The 27,663-nt window shown below is 45.7% G+C and overlaps 2 protein-coding genes across 6 annotated transcripts; one reads left to right on the forward strand and one right to left on the reverse strand.

Moving 5' to 3' along the window:
• Window positions 1-80: 80 nt before the first annotated feature.
• Window positions 81-27,262, reverse strand: LOC133473333 (gastrula zinc finger protein XlCGF57.1-like). 4 transcript variants are annotated; one of them, XM_061764993.1, is made up of 5 exons: window positions 27,120-27,262; window positions 16,432-16,569; window positions 16,209-16,343; window positions 5,869-6,003; window positions 3,724-5,756 (listed from the first exon to the last, which is right to left on the reverse strand). In XM_061764993.1, the coding sequence occupies exons 1-5, from the start codon at window positions 27,241-27,243 to the stop codon at window positions 4,543-4,545; spliced, it is 1,746 nt and encodes a 581-aa protein (XP_061620977.1). In that variant the 5' UTR covers window positions 27,244-27,262; the 3' UTR covers window positions 3,724-4,542. The 4 variants fall into 4 exon arrangements, 3 of the variants coding, with proteins under 3 accessions (XP_061620977.1, XP_061620976.1, XP_061620978.1); XM_061764992.1 differs by lacking the exon at window positions 27,120-27,262 and adding an exon at window positions 17,032-17,338 and having other exon boundaries at window positions 16,119-16,343; XR_009787033.1 differs by lacking the exons at window positions 3,724-5,756; window positions 5,869-6,003 and adding an exon at window positions 81-118 and having other exon boundaries at window positions 13,606-16,343.
• LOC133473339 (histone-lysine N-methyltransferase PRDM9) lies at window positions 17,348-23,196 on the forward strand. Of its 2 annotated transcripts, none has more exons than XM_061764999.1 (3): window positions 17,348-17,547; window positions 19,923-20,027; window positions 21,656-23,196. In XM_061764999.1, the coding sequence occupies exons 1-3, from the start codon at window positions 17,454-17,456 to the stop codon at window positions 22,519-22,521; spliced, it is 1,065 nt and encodes a 354-aa protein (XP_061620983.1). In that variant the 5' UTR covers window positions 17,348-17,453; the 3' UTR covers window positions 22,522-23,196. The 2 variants fall into 2 exon arrangements, with proteins under 2 accessions (XP_061620983.1, XP_061620984.1); XM_061765000.1 differs by having other exon boundaries at window positions 19,926-20,027.
• Window positions 27,263-27,663: the final 401 nt, after the last annotated feature.

Consider the following 27,663-nt stretch of genomic DNA (forward strand, 5'->3'; position numbering starts at 1 on the left):
CCCAAACAGCCGTTCAGAGTTCAGAGGCCTTTTTGGAGTCCTTGGAGAGCGCTCCCGCTGGGGACTCCATCGTTCTGCTGGGGGACTTCAATGCTCACGTGGGCAATGACAGTGAGACCTGGAAGGGCGTGATTGGGAGGAACGCCCCCCCCGATCAGAACCCGAGCGGTGTTCTGTTATTGGACTTCTGTGCTCACCACGGATTGTCCATAACGAATACCATGTTCAAGCATAAGGATGTCCACACGTGCACTTGGCACCAGGACACCCTAGGTCGCAGTTCGATGATCGACTTTCCCATGAGGAAGCAGAGTCTGGGTTCTCTGAGGCGAGCTCTCCTATCTCTGGGGTTGAGGTCACCGAGGTGGTTAAAAAGATCCTCGGTGGCAAGGCCCCAGGGGTGGATGAGATTCGCCCAGAGTTCCTAAAGGCTCTAGATGTTGTGGGGCTGTCCTGGTTGACACGCCTCTGCAACATCGCGTGGACATCGGGGACAGTGCCTCTGGATTGGCAGACTGGGGTGGTGGAGGAGTTCAAGTATCTTGGGGTCTTGTTCACGAGTGAGGGAAGAACGGGACAGAAGATCGACAGGCGGATTGGTGCAGCGTCTGCAGTGATGCGGACTTTGTATCGGTCCGTTGTGGTAAAGAAGGAGCTAAGCCGAAAGGCGAAGCTCTCGATTTATCGGTTGATCTACAGTCCTACCCTCACCTATGGTCACGAGCTGTGGGTCATAACCGAAAGAACAAGATCCCGGATACAAGGGGCCGAAATGAGTTTCTTCCGCAGGGTGTCCGGGCTCTCCCTTAGAGATAGGGTGAGAAGCTCGGTCACCCGGGAGGATCTCAGAGTAGAGTCGCTGCTCCTCCACATCGAGAGGAGCCAGATGAGGTGGCTGGGGCATCTGATTCGCCAGAAAAGCCCATGCAAGTTGCTAAGACACGGTTAGATCCACAGGAGCGTCAGCGTCATATCGCCCAGCGGCTGTGTATCTACTGCGGTCAAACCGGTCACTTTATTTCTCCATGTCCCCTCAGGCCAAAAGACTCACCGCAACCTGAGAGCGTCGCGGTGAGCTAAAATGCCATACCCTCAAGCTCTCCTTCTCGCATGACCGTTCCCGCTTGCATTATAGTTTCGGCTCTTAACACCCCCAACACTACCCTGATTGATTCCGGTGCCGATGACAATTTCATTCATGAAGCCATAATTCACCAGCTCCAAATTCCTCTCCAACTGCTTCCATCTCCAAAGAAGGTCACAGCCCCGGATGGCCGTATCATCTCCGCTGTTACCCACCAAACTGTGCCATTCACCTTGCTTATTTCAGGAAATCTTTTAAACCACCTCGGTGACCTCAACCCCAGAGATAGGAGAGCCCGCCTCAGAGAACCCAGACTCTGCTTCCTCATGGGAAGGTGTGTCGGTGGAATTGAGGAGATCTTCGAAGTATTCTCCCTACCGACTCACAACGTCCCCTGTCGAGGTCAGCAGCGCCCCATCAGTGTTGATGGTGCACTGCTTCCCCCACCTGAGACGCCGGATGGTGGAGCAGAATTTCCGGAAGTCATTCTCCATGGCCTCACCAAACTCCTCCCATACCTGAGTTTTTGCCTCAGCGACCACCAAAACTGCATTCCGCTTGGCCAGCCGGTACCCATCAGCTGCCTCAGGAGTTCCACAGGCCAAAAAGGCCCGATAGGACTCCTTCTTCAGCTTGACGGCATCCCTCACCGTTGGTGTTCACCAACGGGTTCGGGGATTGTTCTGTCGGAGGTGGGAGTTGAAACTCCTTCTGACAGGGGATTCCTGTTTCTCCCAATCACGCCCTTCCAGGTCTCACTGTCATTGTCCACGTGAGCATTGAAGTCCCCCAGCAGAACAAGGGAGTCCCCAGTGGAAGTGGTCTCCAGCACCCCCTCCAAGGACTCCAAAAAGGGTGGGTACTCTGAACTGCTGTTTTGTGCATAGGCACAAACAACAGTCAGGACCCACCCCCCCACCCCAAGGCGGAGGGAGGCTACCCTCTCGTCCACTGGGGTGAACCCCAACGTATAGGCACCGAGCCAGGAGGCAATAAATATACCCACACCTGCTCGGCGCCTCTCACCAGAGTGAAGAGAGTCCAACCCCTCTCAAGAGGACTGGTACCAGAGCCCAAGCCGTGTGTGGAGGCGAGCCCGATTAGATCTAGTCAGAACTTCTCGACCTCACAGACCAGCTCGGGCTCCTTCCCTGCCACAGAGGTGACATTCCACGTCCCTAGAGCCAGGTTCTGTAGCTGGGGATCAGATCGCCAAGGTCCCAGTCTTCGGCCACCGCCCAGCTCACACTGCACCCGACCCCTATGGCCCCTCCCACAGGTGGTAATTATACATATTCCCAATAAACATTGCCAAAAACATGTACGGTTGAACCTTGATTTAACAGACCTCAATTTAACGGCCTTCAAATTTAACATACAGAAAATAGTGTCCAGTTGGAGCTCCAAATCACCCCTGTCATGCACCAGTCAGGTAAGTTTGGAAAAACCTTAAAACCTTTCAAACATTTTGAAGCATTTTTTTATATACTTTGTACTTTACTGGGTGAAGCCCATGACAAAAAGTACAAAAAAATAATTTTGTAATGTAATGCTGTTTTTAGCCAACAAAAGAGTGCTTCAATTTAACGGACAGTCGAATTTAATGGACGACCCTTTCCCCCTATTAGTCTGTTCTATCGAGGTCCGTTACATCCGCTGAATGAACAATACCACACATCAAAGTCACAACATGAGAGTGGACTGAGCAAAGCTTGAATTTACGGAACCATTTGTGTTTGTCTTCTTGTGTCCTGCAGACGTCAGTCAAGATGTCCGCCCTGAGCAGGAGGAGCCAGAGCTCCCCCCCCCCAACATCAAAGAGGAAGAGGAAGAGGAGGAGGCTGACATTGCAGAGTTTCCATTGACTGTCATTGTGAAGATGATGATGAAGAAGGTGATGGAGACCACCGTGGAGGGTCACGAGCAGACGGCCTCCTAGCGCCACTATCAGATTCTGAGGACGTAATGGCCCACTGTTCTGACGATGATGAGGATGTTGATGATAAAGAAAACACTAACGGTCATATGACATGCAACCCTGACAACAAACGCATGAAATGTTCTCAGTGCGACAAAACATTTTTCTATAGTTCATCGTTGAAAAGGCACACGAGAACACACACTGGAGAAAATCCTCTTGCCTGCTCAGTTTGCGATAAAAGATTCTCAATAAAAAGACATTTAATAGAACACACACTGGACCGCTTGAAGCAAGCAAGCGGAGCCTCTTTTTGGAAATCTGTATGAGCATGCGTGAGGCTAGGAGCTAATGAATACTTTTAAAAGGTGTGTTTTAATAAGTTTAAATGTGTTTAAAATACATCAGAGGGTAAAATTTTTTAATCTGGTCTCCCTATACCGCCTCATTTCATCTATTGCGGGTGGGTGTGGAACGTATCCACTGCGGTAGCAAATAACGAGCTAAATGTGGACGCGAGCTTGACATGCGTGCCCGATTGCGTTCGCGCGATACAAAGTATTCAGAAGCAAAACATGAAAATGACTTTCATTGATAGGAAAACGGAAAGTGCTCAGGCGAGCGGTGAGATTCTGGGATGTGGTGCATCAGGGACCTTCTCCTTCCCGGGATGGAAAATGATCCGGCGTTGATGTTGAAGGAAGACTCCACTGATACAAGGTTGTCGAACAAAAGACAACTTTATTTACAGTGAGCAAGCATGAAAGCGCTACAGAGCTCGACAGCAAATTTACTGGCCTCTAAACATGAAAGGATATGGAAATGTTTTGCGGACAGACAATACAATGAGAGCAATCAGAACATTGAAATCGGGGAACACAAGGTCTGGTACACAAACCCCAATGTACAAGAAAAGAAAAAAATCATTCTCACACGAAAACAATTTCCTTGTGGTCTGTAAGTTGAGCCGCACCCATACAAATTGTGATAGGAGAGGAAAACATGTCAACCTATTGTTAATGTTCCATATTGAAAAAAAAAAAAAAAAAAAAAAAAGCAAATGCAGATCATATCTATTAGTTTGAGCTTCTCAAGTACTGTATAGTGTACACCCAGACAGATATCAGTTCATCCTTTCAGTCATTGACATGAGGTTATGTGTTCAAACAGCGCCTTTAATTTCAAATACAACTTTCCGCAAGATGATTCAATTAACATAGAACATGTTCGGGTTGTTTATATTCAATATGTATTGTACACATACGCTGATCGAAGTCATATAGGATTTATAAGGATTTCGATATCAAATAAATGTGTGAATGGTCGCCACCGGTATATGTGGAATAAGGAGATATAAAGAAAATAGAAACAAGTCCTTCTTACTGTCAATTATGTACAACACATTTTGCTAACCATTATAACAATGTTCCCATTTTTCATTTGATGAGTCAATTATATACTGTAGCCCAGACCACAATAATGTTCCTAAATTGATTCGGTTTTTGGGAACAACATCCAACACAACCTCAGTTTCTTAGGTTTATTCTATAGCATCATTGACCACTGCTCTGACACCAGCACACTTGTGTCTCTTAACCTGACGCTTAACATGGAATCTTTTATCACACACACTGCAACTGAATGGTTTCTCACCAGTGTGCGTTCGTATGTGTGTTGTTAAATGTTCCTTCTGAGTGTATCTTTTATCACAAACTGAGCAGGCAAAAGTTTTCTCCCCAGTGTGTGTTCTTGTGTGTGCCATTAAATGTCCCTTCTGAGTGAAACCTTTCCCACAAACTGTGCAGGCAAAAGGTTTCTCTCCAGCATGCGTTCTAGTATGTGCAGTTAAATTGGTCTTTTTAGAGAAACGTTTACTACAAACTGAGCAGGAAAAGGGTTTCTCACCAGTGTGTGTCCTCATGTGTTGAATTAATGTTGAACGTACACTGAAACTTAAGTTGCAAACTGAGCAAGCAAAAGGTTTTTCCCCAGTGTGTGTTCTTATATGTATTCTTAAATCTCCCTTCTGTGTAAATCTTGAACCACAAAATGAACAGGCAAAGGTTTTCTCTCCGGTGTGTGTTTTTGTGTGTGCTATTAGATGTCCCTTCTGGGTAAACCTTGTGCCACAAAATGAGCAGGCAAAAGGTTTCTCCCCAGTGTGGGTTCTTGAGTGCGCTATTAAATCTCCCTTCTGTCTGAATCTTGTACCACAAACTGAGCAGGCAAAGGGTTTCTCACCAGTGTGTGTTCTTGTGTGTATACTTAAATCTCCCTTTCTGGAAAACCCTTTACCGCATACTGAGCAGGCAAACGGTTTCTCCCCAGTGTGTGTCCGTGTGTGTGCTATTAAATGTCCCTTTTGAGTGAATCCTTTGTCACAAATTGAGCAGGCAAAAGGTTTTTCTCCGGTGTGTGTTCTTGTGTGTCTTTTCAGTGTTGACGTGTTGTAAAAGGTTCTGTCACACTGAGAACATTTCAAGTGTTTGCTGTCAGTGTGACAAGGCATATCACCTTTAGAGTGTTCGTCACCATCAACGTCAATGTCAGGATAGTGTTCCGCGATGTGGTCACCAACTGAGAGTGGAGCTAAGAGGTTTTCTGAATTGAATCCTCCATAGTGGTGTTCATCGCAATCTTCACTCTTCACAATGACAATCAATGGAAACTCGGTCACATCGTCCTCCTGCTCGTCTTCTTTGTGTGCGCGCTCCGGCTCCTGCTGCTCGAGGCGAAGATTTTCTTCACTGACGTCTGCAGGACACAAGAAGACAAACGCACACGGTTTGGTAAAGTCAAGCTTTGCTCAGTCCACTCATGTTGTGACTTTGATGTTGCTCCACACTTTGACAGGGATGAAGCTGACCTTGACCTTGCTCTCCGTCATCCTCACTCTTCATAATGACACCCGTAAATGTAAACGCCGTGATTTCAGCTTCCTGCTCTTCCTCTTTAACGTGTGGGGGCTCTGGCTCCTGATGCTCAGGATGAACATCTTCATCTGTGACGTATGCAGAAGAGAACAAGACAAACGCACGTTTTGGTGAAGTTAGAAGATAAGCTTGTTGTCTTGCCACTGTGCCCCATAACCCAGACATTTGAAGAAGAGAATATTCTCACGTGTGCTCCATTTATAATTTATCATCTTTATTGTCATTGCACGGTGAACAACAAAACTGCACTATTGTCCCACTTCGGTGCAGAAGACATTAAAAGATCATGTGCTAACCAACAGCTCGCTTGCGAGCTAACAGGCTTTCTGGGCTCCTCTCAGCAAGCGGATGGGCGGCGGTCTCCTCCGCGGCGTCGCCTCCTCCTCACACGACGCTCAACACATCTTTTAGTGGGGGAGGGGCGACGAATGCCGGACGCTAGTGATGGGACAAATTGTGCCCAGGCTTGGAAGCGTGTTGCGAAATCCAGGAAGTAGTTTATGAATCGTGCATCGCAGCGTGATTGGTTACAGACAAATGACGTCACTGATGTCGTATGAAGCAGCCTCGCATAACAGACAGGGAAAAAAAACACAGCGCAATGGATCCCGGTCATTTTGCAATGCTCGTCATTATGGTGGAGCTTCGCCAATTTCCAATTTAAAAAATGATTGCTTATTCATGGAGCCTGCTATTAAAAAAAAAAAAAAAAAACGATAAACGACCACCGATCCGATCACAACATGGAGCAATGTGTCTATTTAAATGACTTGTTCATTTACTTAATTGCTCCAAAATTATATTTACAATAAATAATGTATCGTTGTTCCTCTATTTATGCCAGTGAGGCAAATGATTGGTCTTCTATTAGATGCCAGGAAGTACATAAAGTAGTTAATATATCCACTTTTTGTGACATTTTTATTTGTTGGTGTGCCGTGAGATTCTTATTTTTTTTTTATAGTACACGCGTCACGATGTCGTCGCCATAGTAACGAGTGTATCCGGTCGCGTTTGAATTGACAAGATAAAGCCCAGTGATCGTAAAAAAAAAAAACAGGATGCGGTGGTATCGGAATACAAGATTTTATTGCAGTAGTCTGACGTAGTGCAATCGTGAAAGAGCTCATTTGTCTTGTAGTTAGATCCGGGGCATTACGTGTTGTCTGTCCCACACCGCCGACATGTTTTTTTTTTTTTTTAAATAACTTTATTGGCGGTCCGATATTTACAGTATTACGTCAAAAGACACGCGACAAGGCTAAAAATAAACTAGCTTTGGGATTCAAATATACTGTACACAATGGCAACGCGGAGTAAATATCTTTTGCGGAGATTTATGACATCAAAGCCGATCAGCATAAAATGCTAATTATCGGCCGATACCGATCAGGCCGATAAGATCATAAGATAACACACCTGACACCTTCCTCCACCCGTTCCAACCTGCTTGGACCCGTTTCTTCACTTCCTGACCACACTCACCATTGCTCCGGACGGTTGACCCCAAGTATTTCAAGTCCTCCACCCTTGCTATCTCTTCTCCCTGTAGCCTCACTCTTCCCCCACCACCCCTCTCATTCATGCACATATATTCTGTCTTACTTCGGCTAATCTTCATTCCTCTGCTTTCCAGTGCATGCCTCCATCTTTCTAACTGTTCCTCCACCTGCTCCCTGCTTTCACTGCAGATCACAATGTCATCCGCAAACATCACGGTCCACGGGGATTCCCGTCTAAACTCATCTGTCAGCCTATCCATCACCACTGCAAACGGCAAGGGGCTCAGGGGTGATCCCTGATGCAGTCCCACCTCCACCTTTAACTTCTCTGTCACACCTACAGCATACCTCACCGCTGTTCTGCTGCCCTTGTACATGTCATGTATTATTCTAACATACTTCTCTGCCACTCCAGACTTCCGCATGCAGTACCACAGTTCCTCTCTGGGTACTCTGTCATAGGCTTTCTCTAGATCTACAAAGACACAATGTAGCTCCTTCTGACCTTCTCTGTACTTTTCCATCAACATCCTCAAGGCAAATAATGCATCTGTGGTACACTTTCTAGGCATGAAACCATACTGTTGCTCGCAAATACTCACTTCTGTCCTGAGTCTAGCCTCCACTACTCTTTCCCATACCTTCATTGTGTGGCTCATCAACTTTATTCCTCCATAGTTCCCACAGCTCTGCACATCACCCTTGTTCTTAAAAATGGGCACCAGCACACTTTTCCTCCATTCGTCAGGCATTCCAGTCTTCTGAAAACTCCTCCTGTCCACCGAGAGCCCGTCTCACCTCTTCGTGAAAAGCTGCACAACACTCGTCCTGTCTCAGCTTCCACCACATGGTTCTCTCCTCTGCCTTTGTCTTCCTAATCGTCCTCCCCACCACCAGTCATCTTACACACCACCATTCTATGCTGTCTAGCCACACTCTCCCCTACCACTTCCTTCCAGTCGGTAACCTCCTTCAGATGACATCGTCTGCACAAGATGTAATCCACCTGCGTGCTTCTACCTCCGCTCTTGTAGGTCCCCCTATGTTCCTGCCTCTTCTGGGGGGAAAAAAAACAATTCGTCACGAACAGGATTTGAACCTGTGCGGGGAAAATCAACTTCGCCTCACCTTCAAAATGGAATCACTACTGTGAAATGAATAAATAAATAAAATAAGCACACAAGCCAACTTGCGGTCATCGGCGGGGACATAACGTGACTGCCGACCACGGCGCCTGATGACAGCACTGCAGAAGCCGTTGTGGATTTTCGGCTCTCCGGCAACGTGGCTCTTTAAAAAAAATATATATAATTCATCCACCTTTTTGTCATCTCAAAACCTCACCAAAACCAAGGCATTGCAATAATGCAATATATATATATATATATATATATAATTTACACATGCCGGCCGTATGCCGTATTCCGCCCAGTGTTACGATAGTGTCGTAATGTTGTTTTGGTGCGTGTTGTCTTACTTCTATGAGGAATAAAGTTCTCGTTATCTTCCAGATGATTGACGCTCGTTTATCCAGTCAGGCGCACGCCGGTTGCGGTTTTTTGCGTCATCACGACAGCCAGTCTCGGACGGGATGTTTCGATGCTAAAAAATATTTCAGTCTGCAACTGAAAATGCGCTTCTGGCCCATTTTTCGGCGGGCCACTTGGAAATTTTGTTATCCGAGTTTAGTGCGACCGCAGCAATAACTCAAAAGCTTAAAAAAAAACAAAAAAATTTAAAAAAAAAGGAACCAGCAAAGGTTATCAAATGAGCTCAATGAAGGAAAAATAATCAAATAACAACTTGGAAAATTATAGTGTATAAAATACAAGTTACAACAACAAGAAGTAGAAAAAGTACTAATACGCTGTACTTAAGTACTTATGGCCACGGATGGGGAATATCTTGCTTCCCTGAATCCGTTCCTCTTGTTGTTGTTGTTGACGCTTCCCCCGCGTTGCAGGCTGAAACCAAGTATTTGTGGAAAACCGCACTTTGATTATCCACTATTGTAGATATCAACGTCGTCTTTCTGACTCGTCTCTTATTTGTACTTTGTTGGTTCCTACCACTGGATCGGCGAATTATTACTTGTTGCTTGCCCATATTTGACTCCGTCCCATCCCTGGGAGCAAGTTAGAACACGAGTGAGGGGAGGGAGAACAGAGGACGTGTACGAACCTGCTCCGTGGAGCACTCGAGGCCTGCAAACAGCGTCCAGTTGTCGACGCGGTCGCTCGTCCTCTTTTGTGACACAAACATCCTCCTTGTATTCTTCTTTCGCAATATTCGCACACATTTTTTGTTTTGTTTTTCCCGCACGACAATCGCAACTCGATCTCCGCTGCCCGACTTGTTGCTACAGTAAACAAAAGACGTCCGTTTGTTAGCGGCTAGCAAGCTAAGCTAAACTAACCTAAGCTAGCTGGAGACGCTTCGACGTGCACCGGGACGAGTCTAAACGGACACGGAGCTTTGCCAAATGATGACTTTCTGCAGCGAAGTGCGTCGAGGCTTCGGTGCGTTCAGTACTAAACGAAGAAGAATTGTTTAGTGGAGCGTGGCAAACTCCAGGAAAACCTTTGCACGGAAAGCGGAGTATGGCAACCCCACTTGGACAAACTAGGAGTGGTTTGCAATCCGGGCTCTGCAGCCTGCAGTTGAAGGATGCCCGCGTAGTTATTATACGACTTAATAAAGTAACGACTTGAACATGTATATTAGTTTGAGTTATCTGTTTATTTCATCACGCATTCGGCTTCAGCGACAAAAAAAAACAAAAAAAACAAACAAAAAAAAACCCTCGTACAAATGTCTCCTGAGGTAACACTGCCACCTATGGGCGATACTTCATTTAGCACATATCACTCTATCCCCTTCCAAACCAAATCTCTGCGTACCAGATGCCAATATGTGTCCAGCGTGCGCGAAGCAAAATATCGGTCAACCCCTATCAAAAGGTGACGCTTGTTCCACGAGCCTCTCGGGTGGCTTCCGTTGCCTGGTGTCACAATCGCGTGGGCGGGTAAGGGGGCTCCGTGTGGCGATCATCAATCTATTACTAATTTGATACTGCGTTTGTGAAGTAAACCAGATTAAGTGTCATTTATAATCGGAGTCAAACTATGTACGAATCTTTGTGCAATCAGGTCTAGACAGTCAGTCAAATCAGTCTTCGACAGGGTAATTGGACGACGATTGGCAATATGTTGATCGTTACTACCGTTTCGGCATGAGAATTGCACGTTCCTTCAGAATCAGAATCATCTTTATTTGCCAAGAATGTCCAAAAAACACACAAGGAATTTGTCTCCGGTAGTTGGATATCTGGTAATGCCGGTACAAATGTTTTATTTATTTATTTTTGGACAATTGTGCAAAAAGATGCAGAGTCGTCTAGCACTTAGAGCAGTTCGAAAGACTAATATTGCAACAGTCCGGTGCAATGACCATTGTGCAAAGGGCGCCGAGACTTCAAGCGAGTAGTACGATAATCTGGGACAATGTTGATTGTGCAAATGGTGCAGATACTCCTCGGTCAGTGTGCAAATGGAGCAGATGCTAGTCTGGCATGAGTGGCCTGTATTGGTCAACAACAGATATGCAAATAGTGCAGCGTGGCGAGACTACTACAGTGAGTGCACGAGCAATATATGATTGGCCCGACAGAAATGTGACAACGAACTCAAGTCAAAAAATTGCCAGCATGTTGTAATGGAACAGGTGTTTAAGAAGTTGATCGCAAGAGGGAAGAAGCTGTTGGAATGTCTGCTAGTTCTAGTTCGCATTGATCGGTTGCGCCTACCTGAGGGAAGGAGCTGGAAGAGCCGGTGACCAGGTTGCGGAGGGTCCGAGAGGATTTTGCACGCTCTTGTCTTAGTTCTGGCAGCGTGCAAGTCCTCAAGGGTGGGTACGGGGGTACCGACAATCCTTTCAGCAGTTTTGATTGTCCGTTGCAGTCAGAGTTTGTCCTTTTTTGTAGCAGCACCAAACCAGACTGTGATGGACGAACACAGGACTGATTCGATGACCGCTGTGTAGAACTGCCTCAAAAGCTCCCGTGGCAGGCCGTGCTTTCTCAGAAGCTGCAGGAAGTACATCTTCTGCTGGGCCTTTTTGAGGACGGAGTCGATGTTGGTCGCCCACTTCAGGTCCTGACAGACTGTAATTCCCAAGAACTTGAAGGTTTTGACGGTTGACACAAAGCAGCTGGACAGTGTGAGGTTCAGCTGTGGCGAAGGATGCCTCCTGAAGTCCACGATCATCTCTACAGTCTCGATCGTGTTCAGCTCCAGGTTGCGTCGTCCGCACCACAGCTCCAGCCGCTCCGCTTCCTGTCGATATGCAGACTCGTCACCGTCCTTGATGAGGCCGATGACAGTGGTGTCATCTGCAAACTTCAGGAGTTTGACAGCCGGGTGCGTTGAGGTGCAGTTGTTCGTGTAGAGAGAGAAGAGCAGCGGAGAAAGGACACAACCTTGGGGCGCCCCAGTGCTGATGCTGCGTGTGGATGAGGTGGCCTCCCCCAGCCTCACCTGCTGTGTCCTGCCCGTCAGGAAGCTGTAAATCCACTGGCAGATGGCAGGTGAGACGCTGAGCTAGAGAAGCTTGGAGGAAAGGAGTTCAGGGATGATGGTGTTGAACGCTTAGCTCAAGTCCACGAACAGGATCCTCGCGTAGGTTCCTGCACTGTCGAGGTGTTCTAGGATGAAGTGCATGTTGACTGCATCATCCGCAGACTTGTTCGCTCGGTACGCAAACTGCAGGGGACCTGTGACGCTCTTGAGGTGGTCCACCGCGAGACGTTCAAAGGACTTTATGCCCACAGATGTCAAGGCGACAAGCCAAGATTGCAGGTTTCTTGGGGACTGGAATGATGGTGGAGCGTTTGAAACAGGATGGTACTTCGCACAGTTCCAGAGATCTATTGAAGATCTGAGTGAAGACTGGCGCGAGCTGGTCCGCGCAGACTTTGAGGCAGGATGGGGACACATGGTCTGGGCCTGCCGTTTTGTTAATCTTTTGTTGTTTGAAGATGCATCTCACATCCTGTTCACGGATGGTTAACGCAGAAGTCAGAGGTGTGATTGTGGTTGGGGGTGCGGCCGGGTGGGTGTGGGATGTGAAAGTGTCCTTTTCAAATCTGCAGTAGAAGGTATTCAAGTCGTCGGTAAGTCTACTATTGTTCTCAGCTTGGGGAGATCGTCGCTTGTAATTGGTCCGCGATTGGAATGCATGCCAGACTGATTTAGAGTCGTTAGCGCTAAACTGTTTTTCCAACTTTGCTGCATAGTTCCTCTTTGCAATGTTAATTACTCCCCTCCTGGAAGCTGTCACCTTATCGTGGTGGAGGAGTTTGTGTGTCCCAATGATCCAAGGAGCTAAGTTGTCTGGGGCTTCACGCCCCTGGTAGGGTCACCCATGGCAAACAGGTTCTAGGTGAGGGACCAGACAAAGCACGGCTCCAAAAACCCCTATGAAGAAAGAAACAAATGGATCTAGGTTTCCCTTGCCCGGATGCGGGTGACCGGGGCCCCCCTCTGGAGCCAGGCCTGGAGGTGGGACTAGAAGGCGAGCGCCTGGTGGCAGGGCCTGCACCTGTGGGGCCTGGCCGGGCACAGCCCGAAAGGGTAACGTGGGTCCCCCTTCCCATGGGCTCACCACCTGTGGGAGGGGCCAAAGGGGTCGGGTGAAGTGTGAGCTGGGCGGTGGCCGAAGGCAGGGACCTTGGCGATCCGATCCCCGGCTACAGAAGCTGGCTCTCGGGACGTGGAATGTCACCTCTCTGGCAGGGAAGGAGCCCAAGCTGGTGTACGACTAGTTATAGTCGGACTCGCCTCCTCACACCAGCTTGGGCTCTGGTACCAGTCCTCTCGAGAGGGGTTGGACTCTTTTCCACTCTGGAGTTGCCTACGGTGAGAGGCGCCGAGCAGGTGTGGGTATACTTATTGCCCACCGGCTAAGCACCCATATGTTGGGGTTCACCCTGGTGGATGAGAGGGAAGCCTGCCTCCGCCTTCGGGTGGGGGGACGGGTCCTGACTGTTGTTTGTGCCTATGCACCAAACAGCAGTTCAGAGTACCCACCCTTTTTGGAGTCCTTGGAGGGGGTGCTGGAGAGCACTCCCGCTTGGGACTCCAATGCTCACGTGGGCAATGACAGTGAGACCTGGAAGGGTCAGAACTCGAGCGGTGTTCTGATATTGGACTTCTGTGCTCACCACGGATTGTCCATAACGAACACCATGTTCAAGCATAAGGGTGTCCACACGTGCACTTGGCACCAAGACACCCTAGGTCGCAGTTCGAGGATCGACTTTGTGGTCGTGCCATCGGACTTGCGGCCGCATGTCTTGGACACTCGGGTGAAGAGAGGGGCGGAGCTGTCAACTGATCACCACCTGGTTGTGAGTTGGCTCCGATAGTGGAGGAAGATGCCGGTCCGACGTGGCAGTTGTTGTGAAGAAGAAGCTAAGCTGAAAGGCGAAGCTCTCGATTTACCAGCCAGATGAGGTGGCTGGGGCATCTGATTCGGATGCCTTATTGAATGTGCGAAATGACTTTGTTGGTACGCAAACCTCTTCACAGAAACTGATATAGGATGTGACAGTGTCCGTATATTCAGCCAGGCTGCCGGCTGAATTTTCAAAGACACTCCAGTCTGTGCAGTCTAAGCACCTTCGAAGTTCCATCTTTACTTCAGTGGTCCACTTTTTCACTGTTTTCACCGTAGGCTTCGCACTTTTAAGTTCTTGCCTGTACGTCGGTATTAAGTGAATTAAGCAGTGATCGGACGAGCCCAGTGCTGCACGAAGTTTGGCACGGCATGCGTTTTTTAACGTCGTATAGCAGTGGTCCAAAATGTTATTTTCCCTGGTAGGACAGTCGATGTGCTGCTTGTATTTATACTATATTATTTTTGCATCTTTTGTAACGTTAATCACTAACAGAATATTCGGATGAGATTAAATTTGTACACATCTTCAGATATCAATTTATGATCAGTGCATTCAATCTAGCTGATGTTTTCATTACATTTTCCAATTCAGTCTTATTTTATGGATTTTCTTTCAATAGTATTAAACAATCATATGCTCTTTACAGGGTAGCACTGGAGATTGTCACAATGTACAGACCATTTCGACAATATTTATTTTATTTGACACCGCATTCGAACTTTTTTGAAAGTATTCATTCGCACCCGTTCTTCTTGTCCCACTCGCATAGTTCTCCGATTAGAGACAAAGTGTGCTTGCTTCGAGCGGTTTGGAACTTCCAGTAGAGCTTTACTGTTACTGACACATGCAGTAAGAAAAAGAAAATTCATCTTTGTATATTTAATCACCATAATGTTCATCCAAAAGATATGTTGTATAACAAAGGTCCGCTAGCTTAATGCTTACATGTGTGCTAGTCGAAAACATGTTCTCATTTTTTATTTGACAGACCACTATATAGCATTTCAAAAATAGCGATTAGGGAGTAGGGAATGAGCCAAGGATTGCGAAGACTGTCACTTTGTGAAATCTATAGTTTTAGTGGAATCTGTTGTCCACTATAACAAAATAAGAAATTGGGACATAGTGATTAGGGAATGAGTCAGTTATTTCCGAACATAGCCTCAGGTTCTTCGGTTTATTCTTTGAGCGTTGCCCTGCCCGCCGGCGCACTTGTGTTTCGTGACCTGGCACTTATGAGCGAATCTTTTATCACATGCACTACAACTGAAAGGTTTCTCACCAGTGTGCCTTCTTATGTGTATCGTTAAATTTGTCTTTAAGGAGAATCTTTGGCCGCAAACTGAGCAGGAAAAGGGTTTCTCCCCAGTGTGTGTTCTTGTGTGTGTTCTTAAATGCGCCTTTCTGGAGAATCTTTTGCCACACACGGAACAGGCAAAAGGTTTCTCACCACTGTGTGTTCTTGCGTGTCTTGTCAAACTTGCCCTTTGAGAGAATTGTTTACCACAAACTTCGCAGGAACCGTGTTCCTCCCCAGTGTGTGTTTTTGTATGTGCGATTAAATGTCCCTCTCGAATGAATCTTTTACCACAAACTTCGCAGGAAAAAGAATTCTCACCAGCGTGTGTCCGTGTGTGTGTTGTTAAATTGGTCTTTGTAGAGAAACTTTTACTGCATACTGAGCAGGAATAGGGTTTCTCCCCAGTGTGTGTACGCATGTGTTGAACCAATGTTGAACCTTCACTGAAACTTAAGCTGCAAACTGAGCAGACAAAGGGCTTCTCCCCAGTGTGTGTTCTAGTGTGCACTATTAAATGCTCCTTTTGAGTGAATCTTTTAGCACAAAATGAGCAGGCAAATGGCTTCTCTCCAGCATGAGTTCTCATGTGCGTTGTTAAATTTGTCTTTATCGAGAATCCTTTTCCACAAACTAAGCAAGCAAAAGGTTTCTCCCCCGTGTGTGTCCTTGCGTGCGTTGTTAAATTTGTTTTTAAAGAGAATCGTTTGCCGCAAACTGAGCAGAAAAAAGGTTTCTCTCCAGTGTGTGTTTTTGTGTGCCTTGCTAAATTTGTTTTGATCGAGAATCTTTTACCACAAACTGAGCATGCGAAAGGTTTTTCTCCGGTGTGTGTTCTTTTGTGTCTTTTCAGTGACGACTTGTAAAAGGTTTTGTCACAATGAGAGCATTTAACAAGTTTGTTGTGAGTGTGACGTGTCAAAACACCTTGAGCGTATTCATCATCATCTGCAACAACAGTGTCAGGGGAGTGCGACGTTATGTCGTCACTATCTGACAGCGGAGCTATGAGGCCACCTGATTGGGATCCGTCATCGCCTTCGTCCCGCTTCACAATGACACCAATCAAGGGAAACTTTGCGATATCATCCTCTTCTTTAAAGTGCGTGCGCTCTGGCTCCTGACGCTCAGGACGAAGACCTTCAATGGCGTCTGCAGGACACAAGAAGACAAATGCACGTTTTGCTAACTACCCGTTTTGCTCAGTCCGTCACTTTGGGATGAAGACGTGGCCGCTGACCTCGCTCTTCATCGTCTTCCCGCTTCACAACGCCAGCCGCCACTGGGAACCGGGTGATATCGGCCTCCTCCTCTTCCTCTTTCACGTGAGGAGGCTCGGGCTTCTGCTGCTCAGGACCGAGACCTTCTTCAGCGACATCTGCACAAGACAAGAAGACAAAGGCACGTTGTTTGGTCATGTTGTGACTTCGATGTTGCGCATTATTGTTGATACACATTTTTTTGCCAATGATCATCTTTATTGATCTGCAAAGGGGAGATTCGGCTGTTACAGCAGTTGAAATACAGTAATACATAGCACATACATACATACAGTACAATGCGTTTGTGACCTTGCGCCTCACTGTGGCACAAGCATGGTACTGCACATTAACTGAGGCCCGATTCGTTGTCTCTCAACAAAGGCGGCCGGAATACATGAACGGCCTTTCAATTCAAGTAAATGGCCACGATTGACTTCATATGTGAGTGATTCGAGTTACGTGCTTGGTCACGGAACGCATGAAACTCGTATGTCAACGGAGCACAAGTTATTACCGTTCCCGTGCGTCGCTGTTTATGACCCAAAAAAAACACGAAATAAGCAGAGGGATATTGTGACCTTGTCGCTCGGTCTCCTCTCTTGTCCCGCAAAGATCCCCCTCGCACTCTTCTTCTTCCCGACTTTCATTGCACATTTTCACACGATAATCACAACACTTCGCACTGTATCTCTGTTTGTTAGCGGGCTAACAGGCTAAGCGAAGCTAAACTCGCTCGAGGAGCTTCAACGTGCACCGCGACGAATTTTTTTTATTTTTATTTTTTATTTTTTTTCCGCTTCCGGATAATTAACCAATGATGTTTTAGTCGGGTAATCTAGTGATGGCGGTCATGCGTCGAGTTTAGTCCGTGAAGAGCTCACGTCAGGGAGGATGATTGCGTGACGCGCACGTCACGTCGAGCGTGCTCACAAGTCGTACGGCGGCTCCACTTGGACAAAATAGGACAACGTCTCGTGGTTTTCTACGCGACTAAAGCAAGATGGCGACCGAGACGGACCAAAGTTGTCGGGCTGAGCAATGGCTGACATTATTATTATTGACTTTACGCATGACACCATCAATCTTCACCTCCCGTGAGTTACCGATCTCAATGTACGTTACACTCCGGTCTTCGAGCTCAAATCAACCGAATTGTCTCGTTTTGACGGACCGGAAGTTAGCCAACCTTACACAGCTGAGCTAAAACTAGCTACGCTGCTAACTGCGATCGTGGGGCGTCACTTTCCAACTGCCTGATAGTGAGGGGCACGGCAGTTCTTTTGAGTCGATGAACGATTCGAATTAGTTCATTGAAAAGATTCGAATCGTTCAGTTTTTTTCCACAAAATCCTTCAAGTGCTTCCTCATTCATTTATTGATCCAAATGAGAAAAAAAAGAGCCGTTAGCTTGAAGCTGCTATTTGACAGCTATCTCCACGAGGACGTCAGAACAGTTCGTTGCGTAAACGAATCACTCATCGCTCCTTAGCGGATCACCAACGAAGAAGTTCAACGACCGACGCTGGCTGCTCATTGGTCACTCGCCGAACATTCAGAAGTGAGTGACAGAACGCTTGAGCACTTCAGTTTCCGCTCCCAGCCGACTCGCTCGACTCACGGCGGCCAAGCTCAAAGAAAGAATCGTGAGTCTGATACTTGCAGCCCAAATGCCGACCATATGCCGCTGTGCTATGGTACCTACCTACCAGCAAAAAATTACAAATGACATTGATGTAGTCCACCGCCTATAGGAAGATACCAAGAGGCTTCAAACAGGCCCAGGATGACTAGTGTTTGAAGGTGGAGATTCCTCGCTTGTTCTTTGTGACTTTTCGTTTCGAAAATGAACTGTTTAAAACACATTAACTGCCATTGACGGCTTTAGAAGTCAAATATCCACGTTAACTGGGAGGCCTGGCAGTGAATGGGTTAATGTGGACAAATTATTAGGAAGCGATTCATAAAGAACCCATTCCCGATGTGGAATTGTCTCCCAAATTGTATTTTTTGGGAATTCGGCATCACCGTCTGCGTTTTGGTTTGCAGTTAGTTTTGTTTCACGTTTTCCTGCGTTCCCCGTTGTTCATGTCTCGTGTGCTCATTTAGTTAGCGCGTCCACCTGTTCTCGTCAACCTACCTCGTGTCGACCAATCGGCTCCCTCCGGCCGCTCGCGTCTTGTCCAGGTGTTCCTCGTTGTCTCGTCAGTCTGTTTGCATTTAGTTCCCTGGTTTCTTTCACTTCTTGTCGGTTCAGTGTCGTTTTCAGGCGTCTTTGTCTCTGTCTGTGCCACATCTTAGTCACCAGTCATGTTTTGTTTCCAGTTTTAGGTTCATTCAAGTGTTACTTTGGTCAACTGTTGCGGGACTTTGTTTAGGTTGCTTTTTCAATGTTCCTTGTTTGCCCCTTTTTTGGGAAATTAAATCAAATTTTTGAGACTCCTGCCTTGCCTCCCCGGCTTCCCTGCACTTGGTTCCGCCACGTTTTTTTTTTACCACTTATGGAATAATAAAGACATTGTATATAGAAACAAAACCTTTTTTCGAATAGCAGTCTTTCACTTGGTCAATTATTTAACTCAAATGGCTATGGAACTATTTTGTCTTAGGGAATTTGATATTGTTATAAATGCAATGTATACTGGAGTCATTATGTTTTTTTAAAAGTGTGTGTCATCGAGTCCGAACTTCATATCATGTCATAAAAGAAATTGATACTACAATGACATTGATACTAATTGCTGTTTATGTGAAGGAGCCCCTGAAAATATTTTTCATTTCTTTTGGAATTGCCCAATTATGGAAAGATATTTATAATTTGATAGTACTCTATATATTTGCTTTAGTGAGGAGAAGCGGCTCAGAAAATGGATGGATGGATATATTGTTTAGGCTCATTAACTATGCACCTGCGTGCAAAAAAAAAAAGTACTGGTACAATCCACGAACGTGAAAGCACACAAAACTTTGGAATTATGTGTTTTATATAATTTATTTTTTGTAATGAGACTGATTGATTCCCTGTATTAATTGAACTTGTATGTTTGGTATTCCTAAATAAAACCTTAATTTAAAAAAATATATAAAAAAATAATAATAATCTACGTCACCACGTCCTCTGTCGCTCCTGGTTGGTTGTAACGCGACCCGGAAGTGTTTCTTCGGCCGCCACATTGTCAGGAGGTGCTAAAAGGAATTCGCATCACGCACTTTGCTTCACTTTGGACTCTGCTCCTCAACGCCCTCAAGTCTCGACGCAGTGCGTTCAAAAACTGGACTAAAACATCGTCATCAGATCTTCGTGTCCGGATAAACTCGCCTCGGTGCACAGAAGCATTTTGAGCTAGTTTAGCTTAGCTTTGCTTGCTAACCGCTAACAAAGAGACGTGTGCAGACAATATCGCTTGTCGGGGATCGAGTGTGAGCGTAAATGCCTGTGATTATCGTGTGAAAATGTGTGCAAATCCGACAGCAGAGTACGAGGAGGAACTTTGGGCAAGGAAAGAGGAGAAGGTGCCACAAGATGGATTCCTGGACGCTGTTCGCAGGCAGCCTGCAGATGGCATACACACAGGAGGTTTGTGCACTTCTCACTTCTTTACTAACTACTTTCTGTGATGGAAAAGAAAAAAAAAAAAAACATTCCTCCTGTGTTTAGCTTGTTAGCTCACAAGATTTGGAATATATGACGTCACGCCATTGACACGTGTCACAAATGAACAGTCTGCGGGGCTAAGTTATTACTGTCACCAAAAATGTCGCTTTATGCTTTATTTAGTGAGTGGGATTGCATTAGAGTCAAATATAATCAACACAGTTACATTTTGCAACCGTGCAGATGCAAAGATGATGGTGATTGGTCAATAATTTGTCAAAATGTCGGTACCCGCGTGGGGGCTGGCTAATAGTACGTCTTTGGCGTTTCCTATTATGTGTTAACCTTAAGTCAGTGGACTTAAAAAAAAAAATGAAAAAAATGCAGCTACTGGTTTGATGACATTGCCGCCAGGAATTGAGTTTGAATTTGTATTAAAACTGCAGTCCGATAAACTTGAAAGTGAATGTAAGAAATTTGTTTTTATCCGCAGTGCAAATTAAAATGATATCGCTTCACATTCAGTTTGATCATTTCAGATTCAGTTCGACAAATTCAGTTTCAAATTAGCTGTGATGATGATAATAATAATAATAATAATGGTTTGGTCTCCGGTTCCGGTTGGTGGTTTAGGGGTGGAAATACACACCAAGCACACCCCAATGCTTGGATTCATTCAGTATTTATAGGAAAAGCATTAACACATCAGGTTTACAGTACATTGAAAAATGTGATTTATAATGGGAATTAATAGCGCCATAGAATGGAATAGTGTAAATAGTGTATCATCAATGTTTATCTCCTATTTCTAATAACTTGGAAAATGCTCCATGTTTTTTTTTTTTTTTAACTTGTTCAAAACTGGGGGGGCCAAATTTCAGCCCCCTGACCTTTGACTTTAACTGTTTTGTCTTAGGCGGAATACATCAAAGTCCAAAAATGTCCCCAAAAAATGGACAACAGCTGGATAAGGGCTGGACTCCAATTCATTCATGTGAACCCCCTGAATTCATTTGAAACAGTGGTGTCTGTATCGAGATGTGCTGTGTGCTGCTTCTACCCCTAGGGGTCAGTAAAGCCTATGGCATGGATTTCAATGCCTGGGCGACGTTATGTTGGAAAAGAACCGGAAAGACGACTTAGTCACGTAGGTGAAATATGTCCTCCCCTATGTTCGAAAGGAAGCACCTTCTTATCTCTTTCTGACCGTATGATGCATTCCACAAAGGTTAAACACAAATAAAAACAGAATACAATGATTTGATTTGATTTGCCCGCTCCTTGAGCCGTCACCTGATCGCGGTGGAGGGGTTTGTGTGTCCCAATGATCCTGGGAGCTAAGTTGTCTGGGGCTTTATGCCCCTGGCAGGGTCACCCATCACAAACAGGTCCTAGGTGAGGGACTAGACAAAGCACGGCTCAAAGACCCCTTATGATGACGACAAACAATGGACTCAGTTTTCCCTTGCCCGGACGCGGATCACCGGGGCCCCCCACTGGAGCCGAAAAGCATTTCGCAACAATAATAAACACCAAAGTCACAAGGTGAGACTTGGCTGAGCAAAGCTTGACTTTACCCAACCGTGGCTTTGTCTTCTTGTGTCCTGCAGACGTCAGCGAAGATCTTCCTTCGGAGCAGCAGGAGCCAGAGCCCAGTCACATTAAAAAAGAGGAGCCGGATCCCACTTACATTAACGAGATCGAGGAGTCAAAGCCCCCTGACATGAAAGAGGAAGAGCAGGAAGTTGATATCACCAACTTTCCACTAACTGTCATTGTGAAGAGTGAAGATGACGACGATGACGAAGAAGGTGATGGAGACCAATGTGGAGGATCACAAGAAGATGGCCTCTTAGCGCCATTATCAGATAGCGATGACGTAATGTCACAAACGCTTGACACTGAAGACGACGACGACGACGATGATGATGAACACTCAAAAGGTGACATGACATGTCACACTGACAACAAACGCGTGAAATGTTCTCAGTGTGACAAAACGTTTTACAACAACTCAAATTTGAAAAGACACATACGAACACACACTGGAGAAAAACCTTTTGTCTGCTCAGTTTGTGGCAAAGGATTCTCGATTAAGACAAACTTAACAAGGCACAAAAGAAGGCACAATGGTGAGAAACCTTTTGCCTGCTTAGTTTGTGGTAAAAGATTCTCTACAAAGGAAGATTTAAAAATACACACAAGAATACACACTGGGGTGAAACCTTTTGCTTGCTCAGTGTGCGGTCAGAGATTCTCGAGAACTACGATTTTAACAACACACACAAGAACACACACTGGGGAGAAACCTTTTGCCTGCTCTGTTTGTGGTCTTAGCTTCACTCAAAAGACAAATTTAACAAGGCACACAAGAACACACACTGGTGAGAAACCCTTTGCTTGCTCAGTTTGTGGGAAAACATTCAACAGAAAGACAAATTTAGCAACACACGCAAGTACTCATGGTTTAGAGTAATGATTCAGCGTGAGGTTAAGAGAGGTTAAGTGTGCAGGTAAGGAGAGCAGCAATCAATGAAGTCCCTTTAAGTCCCTCACCCATTAAAAAATCGATAAGAAATCTGCTTGATAAGCGGTATCGATCACGGAACCAAAATCACACCAATTCTCATCTCTAGTCACGCTACAAACAAAATGACGCAACTGAAGGAGACCAACAGACAACAACCGCAGCACGTTGACAAAAACACTAATAATTCCGAACATTTTTTGGACTTGTGCTGTGGGGTTATTTTTCTTTTTCGTGAGGCAGCCGTTCGTTTGCTGTCGATTGGCCAATCAAAGCGCCCGCAGCTCAGAGATGGGATTCATTCGGTCATTCTTTAGAGTTCACATCGTTGCATCGTTTCGCTTACGTTACTTAAAATCGGAAAGGGGAGGGTGGGCACCATCTTGAAATTGTTGATCAGAAATAAATACTCATTTGCATCTGGGGAGCAATTTAGCCAGTCATCATGCTGGGTATAAAATTGTTGCAGTAACATACTCTTAAGTGTTATTTGATTTGCACAATATAAAAGTTGTTGGAAGTTTTTGTTTTTTTTCTGTATGTTGCCTTGATTCTCATTATTCTTCGCTGTTGCTGTATCCTAATTTGTTGATTTATATTTTCAAATAAAATGATAAAATACAATTGTGTGTTTTAATTGGTGTGTTTGGGTGGTGGGGTGCCAAGGGGGTCTTGCATAGGGCACCATTCAAGCTCGGACCCGCCGCTGTCAAGTACACACAAATTGCACTGCGCAAAGGGCGCCGAGACTTCCAAGAAATGTATGCAGTTTAAAGTGACTAGTTAGTAGTGCGATAATCTGGGACGAGGTTGGGAGCTGCTGCGGCAGTTCTACACAGCGGTCATCGACTCAGTCCTGTGTTCTTCCCTCACAGTCTGGTTTGGTGCTGCTACAAAAAAGGACAAACTCCGATTGCGACGGACAATCAAAACTGCTGAAAGGATCGTCGATAACCCCCCTGCCCACCCTTGAGGACTTACACGCTGCCAGAACTAAGACAAGAACGTGCCAAATCCTCTCGGACCCTCGACATCCTGGTCACGGCTCTTCCGGGTCCTGCCCTCAGGGAGCCGCTACCGATCAACAACAACAATACTACTGCACACTTGGATTGCTCTTTGAGTCATCTACAAGTTACTGTTCGGTGAGAGACATTGTCGATCTTCATGCCATCACTGATAATAATGTAGACGTAGATGTACAGTAATACTAATATTTTGATTTGATGGTGGTCATAACACGGACAAGACGTTGCAATTAGGCTGCAGTAATAGGAGTCATTTTTTTTCGCAGAGGACAAAGAATATTTGCCTGTGAGTATTGTTATGGGTGGCATGGTGGGGGACTGGTTAGCACGTCTGCCTCACATTTCTGAAGACCGGGGTTCAATCCCGGCCTCGCCTGTTTGGGGTTTGCATGTTCTCCCCGTGCCTGCGTGGGTTTTTCTCCGGGCATTCCGGTTTCCTCCCACATCCCAAAAACATACGTGGTAGGTTGATTGAAGGCTCTACATTGGCCGTAGGTGTGAATGTGAGTGTGAATGCTTCTTTGTTTATATGTGCCCTGTGATTGGCTGGCGTCCGGTTCAGGGTGTACTCCGCCTCTCGCCCGAAGACAGCTGGGAGAGGCTCCAGCACGCCCGCGACTCTAGTGAGGATGAGCGATACATAAAATGGATGGATGGAGTATTGTTATATTGCCTGACTACGTTGTTGCTGCACCATTTGTGTTCAAATCTCCGCTGTTTAAAGGGTTATAACCGACGCAACATCGATCATTATAAGTAATTATAATTGCCTATCTATATCAATAGTTACTTTGAACCATAAATATACCAGAAAATAGAACCACAAAGACTTTAAGAGCATTTGAAGCACTTGCAAACCTCGGCCTACCCACACAATGTGGTTCAGCGGACAACTAGTTTGGTTTTATTTTGGCTCCATTTGTCATCTGAATTAAAGAGAGGCGCACACACACGGGTATAGCGTACAGACTGGATAGTATTTTGCAAGGGGAAAATATCCGTGAATGGATAAATTCATAAATGCTGGATGGCAAATATGCGCGCTCCACTGGAACTCAAGTATCATGTGACAAACACAAGACAAAAAAGAATGAGGAGATGGAAAGCAACTGAACACTACCAGAGTTTCAAGAATTGTATTTTATTCAGGCTTTTCCTTACCACACAAAAAATCAGCTTCAGCACAGTCTAATTATTATTATTATTATTATTATCGATTCATTGATCGCTGCTCTTCTCACCAGCACACTTGTGTTTCGTAACATAATTCTTACTGGAAAATCTTTTAGCACACACATTGCAACTGAATGGTTTCTCCCCAGTATGTGTTCTTGAATGCCTTGTTAAATTTGCCTTAATGGAAAATCTTTTAGCACAAACTGAACAGGCAAAAGGTTTCTCTCCTGTGTGTGCTTTTGTATGTGCTATTAAATCTCTCTTGAAAGTGAACGTTTCCCCACAAACTGAACATGCAAATGGTTTCTTGTGTGTGGCGATGTGCGTTCGTAAATTCCCCCTTAAAGAGAATCTTTTACAACAAATTGGACAGCTAAAAGGTTTCTCTCCAGTGTGTGTTCTTAAGTGTGTTCGTAGGTTCCCTCTTAAAGAGAATCTTTTACCACAAACTGAACAGGGAAAAGGTTTCTCTCCTGTATGTTTTCTTGTGTGTCTTCTTAGACTTTCCTTTATAGAGAAGCTTTTATCACAAACTGAGCAGGTAAACGGTTTCTCGCCGGTGTGGGTTCTTGCGTGGTTTCTTAAGCTTCGCTTCTCAATGAATTTTTTACCACAAACTGAGCAGGCAAATGGTTTTTCTTCAGTGTGCGTTATCGCATGTTTTCTTAAGCTTCCCTTACCAATGTATCTTTTTCCACAAACTGAGCAGGCAAAAGGTTTCTCCCCAGTATGTATTCTTGCATGTTGTTCCATGTGTGCCTTTTCAAAGAATCTTTTACCACAAACTGAGCAGGCAAATGTTTTCTCTCCCACGTGTGTTCTTGTGTGTCTTATTAAACTTATCTTTACAGAGAAGCTTTTATCACAAACTGGACACGCAAATGGTTTCTCCCCAGTGTGTGTTCTCGCGTGTGGTTTCAAGTGTGCCTTTTTAGAAAATCTTTTACCACAAACTGAGCAGGCAAAAGGTTTCTCTCCTGTGTGCGTTCTCATATGTCCTTTCAAATTCCCCTTTGAACTAAATGTTTTCCCACACTGAGAACATTCCCAGCGTTTGTTGTGAGCGTGACATGTCATTTCACCTCGAGAGTGTTCATCATCATCATCATCATGAGAATGTGACGTTATGTCGTCACTATCTGACAGTGGCGCTAAGAGGCTTTCTGTGTGTGATCCTCCACAGTGGTCTCTATCACCTGTTGTCATGTGTTGACTTGAGCTGCTGTTGCTTGGAGGCTCCGCCCCTTTGCGCTCCTCACTTTGAGCTTTACCTTCATCATCCTCAGTCTTGAATGGGACAAGAATCAATGGCAACTTGGTGAGAGCATCTTCCTTTTCCTCTTTAATGTTCGGTGGCTCTGGCTCTTTAATGAGGTGCTCCTCATCCTCATCTTCCACTTTAATGCAAAAGAACGCTTCCTCTTCCTTCTCTTCTTCCTCTTTCATGAGAGGGGACTCTGGCTCCTGCTGCTCAGGACAAAGATCTTCACTGACGTCTGCAGGACACCAGAAGACAAAAACACATCTGCGTCGTTAAAGCCTTGTCTCATGTTGCGACTTTGATGCTGTGCATTATCGTTTATACAGCGGTGCCTTGAGTCGTGAGTTTATTTCATTCTGTGACCAAGCTTGTAACTCAAATTACTCAGGGTACATGTTTTGAAACAAATAGCACTGTACAGTAAAAGCAAAATATGAAAGCATAAGAGCCCCGAATTTGCCTTTGTCCCTTCTAAGATCAGACGAGATGGCGCATTCTCAGAGGCGTAATGCTGTCCGTCGGAAGCGCACCCGCAGCCCACCAGGCCATTTTATTGTGTTTGTGAGGCCGGCAGTTTAGGAGGGGCGCCAACAAGTTGAAAATGTTTTTCCTCCATTATGGATGTGTTTTGTTTGGGTCAGCACGTGCTCTATTTTCCCAGACAAGACTTGAAATGTTAGAATGTTGACCCAAGGGACCCGGGTTCGCCTGAAGTATGACAGCTTCCCTTGGCCCAAACATCAGGACCTCTGACTTTTAACCTTGAAAACAAAGGACGTGTAGTCAAATCAGATTTGTTTTCATTGCACCTTACGAGAGGTTTTGCATTTTCCCGCGTCAGCGGCATGTATATTTTGGCATATGCATAGAAATAAAAGAGATGCTGTGCTTTTCGGACGATGGACTCATGTGTAGGAAGGGAGAAGAGGAGAGGCCCAAGAATAGAGCTTTGGGGTACCTCAGTAACCGGCCGCGGTACTCCCCCCCCCCCCCCCCACCTCACCTCACCAATGAAGACTGACTCTCACTTCTATTTTGTAGGAAGTAGTTGTTCAACGAGTGAGAGTAAGAAGTGCACAAACCTGCTCCGCTCCGCGCATCTCGAGGCGGTCGGAACACAGCGTCCACTTGGAGAAGTTGTGACTCCGTCTCCTCCTTGGTTCCAGAAAGTTCCTCCTTCCACTCCGCTGTCTTTCTCGTGCACATTTTCACACGATAATCAAAACGTTTTACCCCCCCCCCCCCCCCCCCCCTACTTGATGACTGACGAACGCGTCACTTTGCTAACGGCTAGCGAGCTGAGCTAAGCTAAACTATGCTAAGCTAGCTGCAGACGAGAAAGCTCGGCGTGCATCGAGGCGACAACAAAATCCAATTTGATGTTTTGGTCCAGCGACGTGCTGACGGCCGTATTCTTTCGAGGGCTTTCACTGCGTCCAGTACTCATCCGGGAGGGATTATTTAATACTCTTACTAGTAAGAGCGTTTAAGAGTTCAGCAGGTGGAGTACGGCAACTCCATTTGGACAAACTGCGGCTGTGTCCCAGAATTCTTTGCGCGACTCCAACGCAATTACTTTATTGTGCATAGCTTTACATTCGTGCGCAGCAAACACATTATGTTCGT

This window comes from Phyllopteryx taeniolatus, unplaced genomic scaffold (assembly GCF_024500385.1).
Source record: "Phyllopteryx taeniolatus isolate TA_2022b unplaced genomic scaffold, UOR_Ptae_1.2 contig_24, whole genome shotgun sequence".
Taxonomy (NCBI): domain Eukaryota; kingdom Metazoa; phylum Chordata; class Actinopteri; order Syngnathiformes; family Syngnathidae; genus Phyllopteryx; species Phyllopteryx taeniolatus.

What these genes read in the sequence shown, in the direction of transcription:
- LOC133473339 (XM_061764999.1), top strand. Translation starts at nt 17,454, where the DNA reads ATGGCGACCGAGACGGACCAAAGTTGTCGGGCTGAGCAATGGCTGACA. An exon ending in ACCATCAATCTTCACCTCCC is followed by an intron (nt 17,548 to 19,922) that starts GTGAGTTACCGA and finishes CAAATCCGACAG; the next exon opens with CAGAGTACGAGGAGGAACTT. An exon ending in AGATGGCATACACACAGGAG is followed by an intron (nt 20,028 to 21,655) that starts GTTTGTGCACTT and finishes TGTGTCCTGCAG; the next exon opens with ACGTCAGCGAAGATCTTCCT.
- LOC133473333 (XM_061764992.1), bottom strand. Translation starts at nt 17,107, where the DNA reads ATGTGCAATGAAAGTCGGGAAGAAGAAGAGTGCGAGGGGGATCTTTGC. An exon ending in GGAAGACGATGAAGAGCGAG is followed by an intron (nt 16,344 to 16,431) that starts GTCAGCGGCCAC and finishes TGTGTCCTGCAG; the next exon opens with ACGCCATTGAAGGTCTTCGT. An exon ending in TGACGGAGAGCAAGGTCAAG is followed by an intron (nt 5,757 to 5,868) that starts GTCAGCTTCATC and finishes TGTGTCCTGCAG; the next exon opens with ACGTCAGTGAAGAAAATCTT.